The sequence below is a fragment of the Hippocampus comes genome, unplaced genomic scaffold (assembly GCF_001891065.2).
Source record: "Hippocampus comes isolate QL1 unplaced genomic scaffold, H_comes_QL1_v1.1 scaffold44, whole genome shotgun sequence".
Classification (NCBI taxonomy): Eukaryota; Metazoa; Chordata; class Actinopteri; order Syngnathiformes; family Syngnathidae; genus Hippocampus; species Hippocampus comes.
The window spans coordinates 209,289-223,133 of NW_017805546.1; the positions used below are offsets into that span (position 1 = coordinate 209,289).

The 13,845-nt window shown below is 42.0% G+C and overlaps 3 protein-coding genes across 9 annotated transcripts in view; 2 read left to right on the forward strand and 1 right to left on the reverse strand.

The window, feature by feature from the left end:
• The first annotated feature begins 316 nt into the window (after positions 1 to 316).
• Positions 317 to 9,354, forward strand: dnase1l4.1 (deoxyribonuclease 1 like 4, tandem duplicate 1). Of its 5 annotated transcripts, none has more exons than XM_019879514.1 (11): positions 317 to 517; positions 4,321 to 4,471; positions 5,239 to 5,327; positions 5,415 to 5,501; positions 5,586 to 5,698; positions 5,762 to 5,874; positions 7,011 to 7,168; positions 7,380 to 7,476; positions 7,648 to 7,723; positions 8,025 to 8,541; positions 8,669 to 9,354. In XM_019879514.1, the coding sequence occupies exons 2-10, from the start codon at positions 4,391 to 4,393 to the stop codon at positions 8,213 to 8,215; spliced, it is 1,005 nt and encodes a 334-aa protein (XP_019735073.1). In that variant the 5' UTR covers positions 317 to 517; positions 4,321 to 4,390; the 3' UTR covers positions 8,216 to 8,541; positions 8,669 to 9,354. The 5 variants fall into 5 exon arrangements, with proteins under 5 accessions (XP_019735073.1, XP_019735076.1, XP_019735071.1 ...); XM_019879517.1 differs by having other exon boundaries at positions 4,325 to 4,471; XM_019879512.1 differs by having other exon boundaries at positions 4,383 to 4,471.
• Positions 9,173 to 10,698, reverse strand: tma7 (translation machinery associated 7 homolog). Its single transcript, XM_019879521.1, has 4 exons — positions 10,575 to 10,698; positions 10,258 to 10,313; positions 10,017 to 10,104; positions 9,173 to 9,474 (listed from the first exon to the last, which is right to left on the reverse strand). The coding sequence occupies exons 1-4, from the start codon at positions 10,588 to 10,590 to the stop codon at positions 9,440 to 9,442; spliced, it is 195 nt and encodes a 64-aa protein (XP_019735080.1). The 5' UTR covers positions 10,591 to 10,698; the 3' UTR covers positions 9,173 to 9,439.
• A 35-nt stretch (positions 10,699 to 10,733) lies between these two features.
• ccdc51 (coiled-coil domain containing 51) overlaps positions 10,734 to 13,845 on the forward strand; it is a 4,637-nt gene continuing 1,525 nt past the window's right edge. The window contains exons 1-5 of one of the 3 annotated variants that reach the window (XM_019879518.1): positions 10,734 to 10,861; positions 11,608 to 11,673; positions 11,743 to 11,905; positions 12,432 to 12,569; positions 13,192 to 13,563. In XM_019879518.1, coding sequence (XP_019735077.1) covers positions 11,669 to 11,673; positions 11,743 to 11,905; positions 12,432 to 12,569; positions 13,192 to 13,563 — 678 coding nt within the window. In that variant the 5' untranslated portion in view covers positions 10,734 to 10,861; positions 11,608 to 11,668. The remainder of the gene's footprint in view (positions 10,862 to 11,607; positions 11,674 to 11,742; positions 11,906 to 12,431; positions 12,570 to 13,191; positions 13,564 to 13,845) is intronic. The other 2 variants (XM_019879519.1, XM_019879520.1) reach the window with 2 other exon arrangements.

Sequence of the window (13,845 nt, forward strand, 5' to 3'; positions counted from 1 at the left end):
AATATTTATCCAACAAACTCATAATTTCTCTCCAAAAATGTGACAATTTTCCAGAAAACATCTCACAGTTTTTTTTTCCAGGTAATACTTCATGGTTTAAAGTTGACATTTAATGGGGGAAGAAAAAAAATGTCTTTACGTGTACGCGCGGTGTGTGTATGTATTCAAAGATGAGATCGCACAGACAAACAAAAACATCTTGGCGGGTTAACCACTTCCCGTGGGCGTGGCACTGTTGTCACATGCAACTTGTCTCTCACCGACCCCAGCCGCCTGACAACCCCTCCCCCCACACACACACATACACGCATTCTCTCTTCCTCAACTACGTAGTTCCACCCACCGGTCGACTTCGGACCAATGACAGGGCCGTCGCTCTCCCTTTGTCAAGTGTGTCGCTTGGCACCGATGAGCTTGTTGAAGCGTCTCCTCACTGACTCCCCGGCGAAGGAGGCGGCGCGCAGATCGTCAAGTGGACGCTCATCCTCTTTCCACTACTTTTCTCCACTTCCTGAAGGTGAGCAACTACTTCCTGTTCGTACTTGCTCACCAACACCTGAGAGGCTTCAAATATTTCACCGATGCTCCGAGTCAAGCAAAGGAGCACCACTGTTGTTTTCAAGCCAAAGCTTTGTGAGTTCTGGTCTGGCTGAGTCCTACATGTGACAGCAATCTCCCGTATCTCATTTTTATCTTTGTAGAAGCTTCGAATGACTGGACAGTTAGCAACAGGTGACTTTTTAGGGTCAACTGGAAAAACGTTTGGGAAATCAGTGGCATCATCCTACATGTGACAGCAGTCTACGTGTTTTTAAATGCAATTTGTAGGCAGTAGTCAACAGGTGACACTTAACTGTCACTTGTCAGCCTAATTGAAAATTTAATTCTGGCTGGCTGTGACAACAATCTCCTATATTTCTCAACCAGTGTCCCGTGACACATTAGTGTGCTGCGAGAGAACAACAGGTGTGCCAAAATTTTATCAAATCAGTTATTCGGATAAAAAAATAGTTTATTCCCCCCAAATTTTTTTTCTTCATTTATCCATCTATATATCAATTAAATGTTCTTCCACCAGATGGCAGAAGGTACAAAATTAACTTGTGCGTCCACGTTTTGTAAATCGCTTTGCTTGGTGGTGTGCCTTGAGATCTTTTTTTTTTTTCGATATGAAATATGTGACTTAGTTCAATAAAGGTTGAGGAAACACTGATGTAGAGGCGTCAAATGCGTGATGAAAATAAGCTACAGGTAACATTTTATGGTAACTTCTTTGAAAAAAAAAGAAAAATCTGTGTCCTATACATGACAACAATCTGCTGTATCATTCACCTGCAACAGTTGTAAAGGGTTGTGGTGATAATAAGCAACAGGTGATGCTTTAAGGTCAGTTTAATAGTACAGGTAGAGCGATTTCTGGCAAGTAGAGGCCGTGCCTTACAGGAGACAACAACTTTGATGTTCTTCATATTGCAGCTTATTAGAAGCTTTCAAATGTTTGACGTGGACATTAAGTAACAGGTGACTTTTTGACAGTCAATGTAAATGAAGACTTTCTGGCAAGTCAAGGCTTATGTCATACATGTGACAACAATCTCCCATTTCGTAAGTCAAAAAAATGTCTTGGTTTCGTTTATGCATTTGTTGTGAAGGATTTTTTTTTTGGGGGGGGTTAAGCGGTCCTGTTCCGTACTCTTGATTAAAACCGTTGAGATAAAAACCGCAGAACTTGTCTGGACAGATTTGTATGCGTGGGTGTACAGTAAAACACACTGAATTACATGTTTTGTTCAGATTGTGATTTTGTCTTAGAATATTGTAATTTATCCTTAAAATAGATTTTCAAAAAAAAAATCACTATTACGAAAAACGTACTACTTTTTTCCTCTGAAAAATTTTTTTTTCCTTAAATGTTCTCAAATCTACTGCTATCTTTCTTACACCTTTTTTTCTCTTTTAAGATTCCGTCTTTATTCTCGACAATCTGAAAATGAGCTGACTTTTCAAGGCATAAAGGAGTGACCTCCCAGCAATCGAATCGATTGTTGCTGATGTTTTGATTTGGAGTAGTTCTGTTGTATTCTAAGAATGTGGAGCTTCAGGATTCCAGATACAAGTCAGGTGTTAACAATGTTGCATGTTTTCCTTTTTACTTTTTTAACCCCATCATCCTTCCCTTTTGGACAGCCTCAGCATTTCAATACATATTTTCGTTGATAGCGCTTTCACAACAGCCGCAGCTCTTTACATCACAGGCCTCTGGCAGCGTCTGCGGTGGTGGCCGGCTGTCAGCGGATGTGTCGTCATACGACTCCAACCTCTAATTGGGGCTGTCAGTCATCAAGAGCAAAAAAAAAAAAAAAAAAGTTGTACAAAAGTCAAAAAAATGCCAGCAGAACATGAAGATGAGTTCTGATTGATTTGGAAATTGGTCTAATGACCAAATCATAATTTTATAGTGGTAAAGTCAGAGTATTGAGTAAAAAAATACAATTAAAAAAAGAAGAAATGAACTGATAAATGTTGGAGAAAATGGTTTCGGTTTTCCAACAAAAGGAATGATCTTCTGGTAATGGGAGGGGAACCGCGAATTGCCATCAATCAACAAATGTAAAACATTTTTGACTCGATGCCATCGCGAGCGCAGGTGTGTGGATTTGAAGTGTGCGCTCCTTCCCTCCGACGCTGTTCTTAATGAGTGTGCTTTGGACCCAAACAAAACCGTAGCGCGATCCTACGACAAGATGAAAAGACGATCTCTTAAAGGGGAAATCAACCCGAAAATGTTCTCAATAATATTTGCCTTCACGAATCTGAACGCAGCATCCCGATTCATATTAGGCAGCAAATTTCAACCGTTTTTGTCCATCTGAGGGGGCGGCCATTTTGCTGTTGACTGAAAATGACATCACAATTTCTTCGGGCTCAGGTAACGACCAATCGCGGCTCGCCTGTTTGTTCTGAAGCCGATCCTTGATTGGTCTTGGACGCCGTGTCAGAATGCCGTGTCCACGCGAGTGGAGGCGCGTTGCACGTATTCTTGAGAAGAAAATGTTGGCGCCCGACTTCCCCTTCAACACAAGACACTTTATGCAAATGAAGGATATATGTCAACAGCCGTAGCAGCGTGTTTGTTTCAAAGTTGTTGGACAAGTTTGGGATGTTTGTTCAACACACACCTGTGCCTTCATTTTACCCGATCGATGCTCTCATCTTGGGGAAGGAAATTCTTATTTCCTTGCTAGCTGTACATTAGAGGGTGACACTGGAGTGGATTTTCACCCCTGTTCGATCCGGCTCCCGTTCAGAAAGATTCTTACACCCGTGCCGCTCTCGTTTTGGAAGTCATCTACATTCATGGACTCTCACAAACACAGTCAGACTCTTCTGCCAGTTTGCACGTGACATGCGTGCACTCACGGCTGACAACGAGGCACTCTAAAGTGTCCATGACAGCGGAGTATCCAAAGTGAAAACGTATACTCAGTAGGGTTGTGTATTTCAGTATTATTCTTATTAAACTTTTACGTGCAATACGATTTCAATTTAATTATATTAAAGTACGTTTTCTTTTGTTCTTTGTCCTACACTGAAAAAAATGGTGTGTTCAATTTTGTCTTTTCTGGGAGGCGAGGGTGGGGGTCAAGTGGTTGCATAAAATAAAATCAGGTCAATCCAAATACAATTTTCAAGTAGAGGTATAGTTTAGTTAAAAATGTATCTGGAACCAGATGAATTTATTTCATGGTACCACTTGACAAAATTGAGTAAATTCAACAAAAACATGTTTTTCAGCGTACATTTAAACCCATTGTTAACGTTCAGATTGGGGAGAATGTTACAATGGCTTAAAATAATATCAAATATACTTTTTAGAGATAAAACTACTGTCTCACTTTTGATGAACACTTGCGCCTACTCTAAGTTCATGTCGGTCACACTGTTGAAACTTGGAGACTGAAGTGTTTTCCCCATCGGTGTAAAATTTTGAGAATTGCTGCTGTCAAATAGTGAAGCCCTCGATGAATGTTCCTGCTCTCTAACAGCTGCTTCACATCTGGGTTGCACGAAAGTCCTTCCATTGACTTGGGTCTGCTCCACAGATCATAAAAAGCGCAGCTGCCCTTGAAAATGGGACTCCACAAAGGACACACACACACACACGCGAGCGCACATGCGGGGGTGTAACAAAAGACCGCTGGATTTCCTTTCCAAAGTGTTGTCAACTTTCAGCCGCAAGCTGCAGCGTTGCATAGTTGGATGTAAAGTGTTGGTTTTGTGTAAATGCGGTGATGTGTGACATGCCTCTTGCATGTTCAGACAGGTCCATCTCCATCTCCATCTTCATCTTCTTCGGCTCTTTGGCTGTTTTTTTTAAGCAGCAGCCGCCATGAAAATAGCGTCTTTCAACATCCAGAAGTTTGGACGAAACAAAGTGTCCGACCCGGAGGTCCTTCAGATCCTGGTGCAGGTACCACACATTTTTTTTTAAACATCTAATGTAAGGATAAGCGGTGCAGAAGAATATAAAAGGACCATTGGTTATTTGAAAAATACATATTGTATTTTTCGATCACATTACATTTTAAAAAACCACATCTGATTATTTGAACAAAAGGAATAATGCAAAGTTAAGTTCTAAATTAAATCATTCTTGAAAAGATTTGAAAATATTTTTTTTCTCCATACTAGCTGCATATGTAAAAAAATGCAACCGATTCAAAAAAAATTAAGATTAATGACTGTGTTCTTATTATCGAATAACAATGCCATCATTAATAATTTTCCCATCTGGAATAAGCAATGAAGAAAATTTCAAAAATATACATACTATATTTTTAGGAAATTAAAATGTGAAAATATCCAACATAACAATAAAAAAATATTAAAACGTTGAAAATTGTTTTGGGGAAAATACATTTATTATTTTATTATGTAAGAATGTAAAGCAAAATATACCTACTTATTTGAAAAGAAAAACAAAACCATATTTGTATTGAATTAAAATGCGAAAATATCCAATTGATTATTGATGAATAAAAATAACTGCAACAATTCACATTATTTCTAAGCGAAAAAAACAGCAGATTATTCCATTACATTGTTGTATTTTTGTAAAGAAAATATTTGAAAATGAAGCAAAATGTCTTTTTTTTTCCCACTGAACTGTACAAATAAAATCCAACATTTTATTTGACAACGACATATTTCAACCTATCTTTTATAAATTGCCCCAAGATTATCCGTCGCTATGACATCATCGTGATCCTGGAGGTGGTGGACATCAGCGGCACGTCGGTCCAAACCCTCCTGGATGCGCTCAACACGTACGTCCACTGTCCAAATCGCACCAAGGAACACCAAAAATAAATAAATACATAAATGAATATAAATGTGTGTGCGCGTGCATGTAGGTCCAACGTGCCTCATCACTACACTCTGAAGATCAGCACTCGGCTGGGACGATCCCATTACAAGGAGCAGTTCATGTTCCTCTACAGGTGACGACGACGACGACGACGACGACGATGTCATCTGAAAGACACAATGGACTCGATGGCGAATTTCTTTTCTGGCACGCGTAGGGACGACTTGGTGGACCTGGTGGGCTCGTATCAATTTGATGACCAGGTGACGGATAGCGGCGATGTCTTCGCCAGGGACCCTTACATCCTGAGATTCCAATGTCACCAAACAGGTGCGGGGAGTCAGCTTCGCACGACGCGTGCGCGTCCGGTGTTCACGTGTGTTTTCATGGCAGTGTTGAAGGACCTGGTGATGATCCCCGTCCACACCAAACCGGAGGACTCGGAGACGGAGCTGGACGAGCTCTTTGACGTCTTTGAGCATGTCAAGATGAAGTGGCGAACTGATGTAAGGATAGTTTCGGCGTTTGGGAATTCAGCTCGTGAAGCCAGTTCGATTGAGTAGCATGCAAATTTGGTCGACACGTCTATCTTGGGTAGACCCCCCACCCCCCATATCTACTGTTTATTTTGGCCGTTTCAAAAGTCCTTCTTCAGGCAAACACAGTCAAGGGATTTTTTTTTTTTTTTGGCGGGTGGGGGTATTGTTTTGGAGAGTTTACCTTGGAAAAATGAAATTTGGTAGACACATCTACCATGAGTAGGCTGACAAAAAAAATTCTGGAAGCCATGACCAAATATAATTTGGGTTTTGATGTTTGGGAATTCAGCTCGTGAAGCCAGTTCGACTGAGTAGCATGCAAATTTGGTTGACACGTCTATCTTGGGTAGACCCCCCCTCGCCCCATATCTATTGTTTATTTTGGCCGTTTCAAAAGTCCTTCTTCAGGCAAACATAGTCGAGGGATTTTTTTTTTGGCGGGGGGGGATTGTTTTGGAGCGTTTAACTCGGAAAAATGAAATTTGGGAGACACATCTACCATGAGTAGGCTGACAAAAAAAAGTCTGGAAGCCATGACCAAATATAATTTGGGTTTTGAAGAGGCTTTTTCGAGTCATTTTGGCCATTTACAAGATCCGTCAAAGGCTTTGGGATTTTATGAAAATTCAGCCCCCAAAGTCTGTTTGATTTGAGGATATGAAATTTGGTTGATGTGTCAACCATGGAAAAACCCATAAAAAACAAAAACAAAAAAAAAATCTCAAGAAGCCATGCTCAAAAAGACACAGGAAGTCGTCCGTTTGGGCTTGAGAATCATTGTGGCCCTTTCTAGTGTCTTTCAAAAGTGTCTCGTGTCCTTTTAATTCAGCCCATGAAGCCATTTTCACTGAGCAACATAATTTTTCATTGGCATGCCGATCATGAGTAGACCCACAAAAAAGTGTCAAGAAGCTACGGCTGAAAAGACATAGGAAGTCTGCCATTTCCAAGGGCATTTCAATGTCCGGCTTGTAGATATTTTTGTCCCATTCTTATTTAATTTGAAGCATGTACGCGAGATAGATGACCCCCTCCCCTGCCCCCGCAAGCTATGAACAGTTTAAGTTGTCAACATTTCCTCCAAACTACATCCCCCACGACAGAACGTAATGATCTTGGGCGACTTCAACGCGGACGGCGCGTACGTCTCCAAGCGCGAGATGCAGCGCATCCGCATCCGCAGTGATAAAAACTTTCACTGGCTGATTGGAGATGACGTCGACACCACGGCCAGCATGGGAAACACCAATACATATGACAGGTGGGATGCGGAGGTGGAAAGTCAGATACTCTATGCGCAAGTCTCAAACGTTAACCTTCAGGTAACTCAGACCAGAACCGAGTCAAGCTAAGTCTTTCTCAAGTTCCAGTCATGGTGACTCGAGTAACCCAACTCTGGAAGGATCGAAGTAGACAACTGCTAACAAACGGTAGCAGTTAAAAACCTTTTTAAACGGACTGGCCCGTTCCAGGATCGTGGTCTACGGAGACGACATGCTTCGCGCCATGGTGCCAAACTCCGCCAAACCCTTCAACTTCCAGAAAGAATTCGGCCTCAGCAATGAGCAGGTGCGTGGTGAAGCAGCATGTGGCTTGTCGCCCAAGATTTCCTGTACAATAATTCCTCCCCTTTCTCTCTAACACATGTATTAAAAACTCTCGGTGTGTTTTCATATCACAACTGAGATTGAGATGTCAAAAGGCCAAAATCAACACAAACAACTATTGTTTGTTTTGCAGGCGCTTAAGGTGAGCGACCATTATCCAGTGGAAGTTGAGCTGAGGTCTCTCACCACGCCACGACAAGAAAATGAAGGCAAGTGCTATCTTTTTTTTGTCACAACACGTCAACATCAGCACAGTGAGCAAGTAGTTAGCTGGTTGCCTCACTGTTTTGGGGTTCAGGGTTTTTTTATCTCAGCTAAGGCTTTCCTGCATGGAGTTGGCATGTTCTCCTGTTGAAATGTGCATCATCTGCATCGTCCGAAGTGTTTGAGGTGCTCGGAATTTTCAAGTACTGTTATTAGAATGTATTGGAGTGACAAAGATAATGGTTTGAGTACAGACCCTTGTGGAACTCCACAACCCCTCAATTTGTTTGTTTGACTCTACCTCAGCAGGTCCACATTTGGACAGTGAACTGCTGGAGTTGCAACGAGGAAACCTGTTATTGGAGCGCGAGAAACTCAAGCTGGAGATCCAGATCCTGCAGATGAAACTGGCCAAGATGAGGCAAGGGGATGAAGAACAACAACTGCTGCAATACCTGCCACGCCAGCAGCCAACCTCGAGCTGCAAAATGCTGTGAGATCATAAAACCTTGTTCGATGTTTCGGGCTGAGGCCAACAGACTCGTTTACGAGTCAAATCTGGAAGTCCGCAAGGTGAGGGTGACAATAGTACATTTCAATACCATTCTGCTGAACATGAGACCTCTGAGTCAGTTACAGCTGTATACAATCACTTCCACTAGTTGAGTAGTTAAACAAGGCACAACCACTTTTACCTCAGATAAATAAATCCACTTTATGGAGACATTTCATGACCAATTAATTTTTTTTCTTGCAAGTTTTTAATGATATTTTTATATTACTACTATAATGGTACGCATATAGACCCTTGTGGAATTCCGCAGTCGCTTATAAAGCATATGAGACATGTTTTTGTTTTTTTGCTAGCTCAATTGCTATGTGCATTATACTGTATCAAAACATCATGCAGCTGTTCAATATTTAATATAGACCCTTGTGGAACTCTGCAGTCCCTTTTAAAGCATATGAGACATGTTTTGTTTTTTTGCCAGCTCAATTGCTATGTGCATTCTACTGTATCAAAACATCATGCAGCTGTTCAATATTTATACATTATATATCATATACACAGTAGATATATTTTTGGGACGTTGGGATCTCTGTGCAAAATGGAAAACATATTCAATCTATAGACGATCGATGAAATATTTTTGGGATGAGTATGAAAAAATATAAATTTTAAAAATATTCTTTGAAGCTGTGCTTTGTGTGTGTGTGTGGGGGGGGGGGCAGTGAAGATATCCTACACATCACACAATGTACATCTTTTTGGTGATATTCTGCCTCCTGTAGGTACTTTGTAATCACAGTCCATGAGGGACTCTTTCCGATTTCAATCATATACTCTAACTACATAAGAGATAGAGCAAAGTGGAGGTGATTTCAAAGCATTTTATTAGTCTCGCCCTCCTTTACAATAAAAGGTCCTCAAAAAAAAAAAAAAATAAAACACGTTTTTGATTATATTCTTGTATTTTAAGTACATAATTTTGACAGCAACCAACCTTTTATTTGAAAATGGCTGGTCAGTGTTTGACGACAGGTGTTTATGACAAGAAAATATCACGGTGTGAAACCTGGCGTTACAAGCTGTACACTGACTCCAGTTAACACTGCCTGGGAACCGTCATGGGGGGGAAAAAAAAACACTTCAAACCGGAGCAAAACAAACCAGGCACGCTGCAGTCACGGTAATCTGAGCAGGGAATTATCGGCAGGCTTCACTTTTTGCCCGACTTCTTGATGCCAGTGCCAGCTGATAGAGAAAAAAAGACAAGACAGTGCATGAGGAAAGCTACAAAGCACAGTAAGGCAGCTATTGGTGGAGATAGAGGCCGAGCCCTGCCACGAGTAGCCGAAAAACGTTAATTGACACCCCTACATAAACTCTGGCAACAACTGTCTCTTTTAAGAAAGGAAATGACAATTCCCCAAACACTCCAATATCCTGCCCATATTTGGAAGTGGATGCTTAGCAGCCTACTAGGAAGTTGCAAGAATGATTTTCCTCCTGATTGGGCTCCTGCTGTTAACACTCTAAAAACACGCCACCAACCCCTCTCCTATTGGCTGATGTCACAGAGACGCTGCTGTCAAGAAGAAAACTTTTTAAACCGAGATGCCGTTCTGTCGGCCCGCCCCCGCATCTGTTGTTAAACCCAAAAAATGATTGTCAAGTAATCAATCTCAACCTCTAACCGTCATTCCGGAGTCGTAGGGGTAATGTCAACAAGCCAGTGCAACCCTACTACATTTTGTCCAAGATCTACATGTTAAACAATGCACTTCTGTTAATACCTAGAGGTCCTTTGCCAGAAGCTTTGACCTTCAAGGCCTCCAAGGCCTTCTGCTCCTCCTTCTGCTTCTGCTTGAAGGCAATGTCATCCTGCACACACATTTAGCACACTTTTAAAATATCAAGGGAACATATAAGTGCGGTTTGACTGTACCAGTTAACCAAATGAACCTCATGCGTGCATAGGCATTTGCAAAATTACAAATGCAATACAGTATAATGTCATATGTTAATGAAACCTACGTCATCCATTTCCTTGGTCTGTTTTTTGGCAGCCTTCAGTGGTTTCTTTTTGCCTCCTGAAAGTAAATGCGTTATTGTCAACGGGGAACACAATTGACTGTGCACACAGTTGACTGAGGTATGAACGGTACTACAATAAATGAATACCATGACTTGGAATATACAATTTAAAAAAATTATCTTCGCCATTTGCATTAGTAGCGCTGCTCTCTTTAGCAACAGCTAACCAGCTAATCCAAACATAGTCAAGCAACAGTGATATTAAATGTGATATTTATATACTGATATATGATACAACATATACAACGACGTCTCACCTTCCCTGCCAGACATATTTTGGCGTTAATAAGAGCAAAAAGAGGAAAAGGGTAGTGTGCTTGGATGACACTGTTGTGCTGCCTGCAATCCAGTCGCGAAGAAGCCGCGCCGTCAGGACCCCCAAGCCAGGAAAACTTTGAACCCGGAAATAGAAGCACCGTTATTTGCCGGATCAAAACTCACTCGTTGTCAAGTTAACTCTTTTTTTTCACATTAGAGTGACAACTTCGGGTCGAAAAATATCATCCCAGTGACATGTTTGTATCGGAAACACACAAGAATACAGGTATGTGTTTTTGTTTCGACTATATATTTATATATACATATATGTTGTGACAAAGCAAAATACGGACGTGATGCTAAATGCTAGGTTGCTACCATTGGAAATGGGTAGAGGACATAAGCGGCCGTTTGCCGGCGAATAGAGGAATGGATAAATGAGACTCTATTGTCATTACTGATTATTTTCTCAAGTAAAAGGCAAAGAAATGTAGAGTGCATCCAAGCAGAAGTTTTTAAACTGTAATCGAATAGCATTCTGCGTGGAGTAAAAGTAAGCATGCGCTTCTTCAATGAACATAAATAATACAAAGCCCCAGTGAATAGTGTCAACATTTTATTTACGTCATTTGAGTCCAGAAGAAAAAAAAAAAGAATTCTAAGAGGCAGTGAAAGAAAGAAGACCGAAAAGTTGAAAGTAGGATACAAGTTGCAAAAGGTCGTTTTGAAGAAATTAAAGAAGGAAAGGTGGCAAGCAGATAAATGTTTAAAAGTGGATCTGAAGGAAAGCATCAAAGAGGTCCGAAAGGAAGCAGAGATGGTGTGAATCAAGGAAAAAGAAAAAAAGGTTGAAGTAAAAGAAGGATGTATGGACACAAGAATAAAAATGTACTCTCTGAGTGAAGGAAGCAAGGAAACGTTGCCAGGAAAAAAACCCAAAACTAAATGAGTCAATGCATTTTGTCAGGATGCTCCCCATGATGTAAAATGGTTGTCCAAATCTAAATTCCGTAATGAAACAATTATTTACAGGTGGTATCTCTTCAGCTGTGGACAAATTGCAGCTCTGATTCTGTCCATATTGCGCTTCTTGATGAGGTACTTTCTAATTAAATGATGCAACAATACAATACACTTAAGTCAATTCATTGATGCTAATGGGGCCAGGTACAGACTTCATGGCTCGGGTTGTTGGTCCCGCCTCTTCCTGCTTGGGCCCCTGCCGGTCCGGGTATGTGTGGTCCGGACCTACTGTACCCATCGACAACCCAGCGGCCCCCGCTTGGCCGCTCCCAATGGCCTGAAGGAGCGAGCACTCTCTGCCATACAGGTAGGTCAAATCCTTCAGAACCTGACATCTGCTTTTACTTGGAAAGCAATGATCAATATTTGGGCCTGTTTTCCAACGGATGTTATGGACCAAACCACAAACCAATGAATGACTCCTATTCGATTTATGTTTCTGCACTTTCTGCTCTGTCTATTTGAAATAATCTCGTGATTGGAAGAAAATAAGTATTAGGTGATGGAAAAGAAACTCTAATTAATCAAAAAAAAATCATACCAACAATTATTTAATTCTTAATTTTTTAATTCATTATTTAATTGTTAGATTTAGTCCTATTTTCATTTCATGAACAACAACAACAAAGTTGTGGTGTTTTTTGGGGGTGGGGGGTTGAATTAATGGCCTCAATGGGGAAAATTGATTTGGTCATCAAGCTTGAAACTCAAGGTACCACTGTCATCTGATTTTAAGTTTCTATATCAGTTCCAAAAGAAGTCATTAATAATAATGGTCATACTAATAATTGTAATCATAACTAAAATAAATATATTTATTTGTTTTTGTCCAGCATGCCGGTCGCTTAGGTCAGCAGTGGGGCCGGCAGTCTGCCCTGATGGCCGCTGCCACCATGAACAGCTGGTGGGGGAAGTATGAGGAGTTTGTCGGCATCAACGAGGTCCGCCAAGCGCAGACCAAAGTCACAGAGGTCAGTAGATACCCCGGACTGGTTGGCAGTCATTCACAGGGCACATTGGAACAAGCTATGCGTTGGTTGCCACTCAATTATGGGGCACGTATTGACAAACGCCATCAGTCAATTACAAGGCGTGGGATGACAAACAAGACGGCTGTTCAGGAGTAAATCACAGGGCACATGTAGATGAAGTGGATTGGTCGCCTGCCAATCACAGAGCCCCTGAAGCCAAGCAGTGGACGACATTCAAGGAACAGGTTTCACATTGTTGCATTCAAAATCTTCAGATCATTCAAATCACCTCAGAAACACTCAATATTTCAAATGTTTACACATTACCAAAAAAATCTTTGACAATAATAATACTCATTTTTTACTCAAGAAATTTTACAGTTGATTTCTTTTTCTGCATTCATTCATTGAATCACACCATTCCAATGTCAACATATTCCAAAGATTCATGTCATTCAAGGTCATTATTTTTCTCATTCCAAAAATTCACAATTTTTTCCAAATTTAAACTTCCGACTTTAAGCTAAGACTCTTGGGTTTTTTTTCCTTGATCTACACCCCTTCTAATTTGTACATTTTGCAAGGCGATGACTTGGCCAATCCGTCCTGGGTGACGTTGCAGGCAGAGGCGGCGTTCATGGCGTCGAGGGGGCTGGTGCGCGAGGCCCACGCCAGCCTTGAGGCGGTGCAGGTTCGGCTGAAGGAGGCGCGGGCCCGCTTGGAGCGCGTGTCCCGGGAGGAGGCCGCCTACCTGGAGCTGGCCACCTTGGAGCACCAACTGCTGCGGGACGAGCGGCGGCTGCGCGCGGCGCACGGGCACGCTGAGGCGGCCGAGCGAGAGACCTTCGCCTCCTTCTCGGCCGCCGTGCGCGAGAGTCACGAGAAGGAGCGGACGCGGGCTGAGCGCACCAAGAACTGGTCGCTCATTGGGTCGGTGCTGGGTGCCCTTATCGGCGTCATGGGCTCCACATACGTAAATCGCGTGCGCCTACAGGTGAGGACGCGCCCAAAAAGGGCTCGGCTTGCACATGTATAATTTTCATGGTGTGTGTGTGTGTGTGTGTGTGTGTGTGAGAGAGAGAGAGATCTAGGCAGTACACCGAGCCAAGTATGGCGTTGACGTACGAGTCAGCCTTCGAGGAGGCACCATGTGTCTCTGTCTATGTTCGTCCCGGAGCAGGCAGGGAGAGAGGGAGTTAAAAAAACAAATACCCCAGCACATCTGGAGGAGGACCCAAAGGCTTACCCATCGCTCCGACCACGTCGTCACACGCTG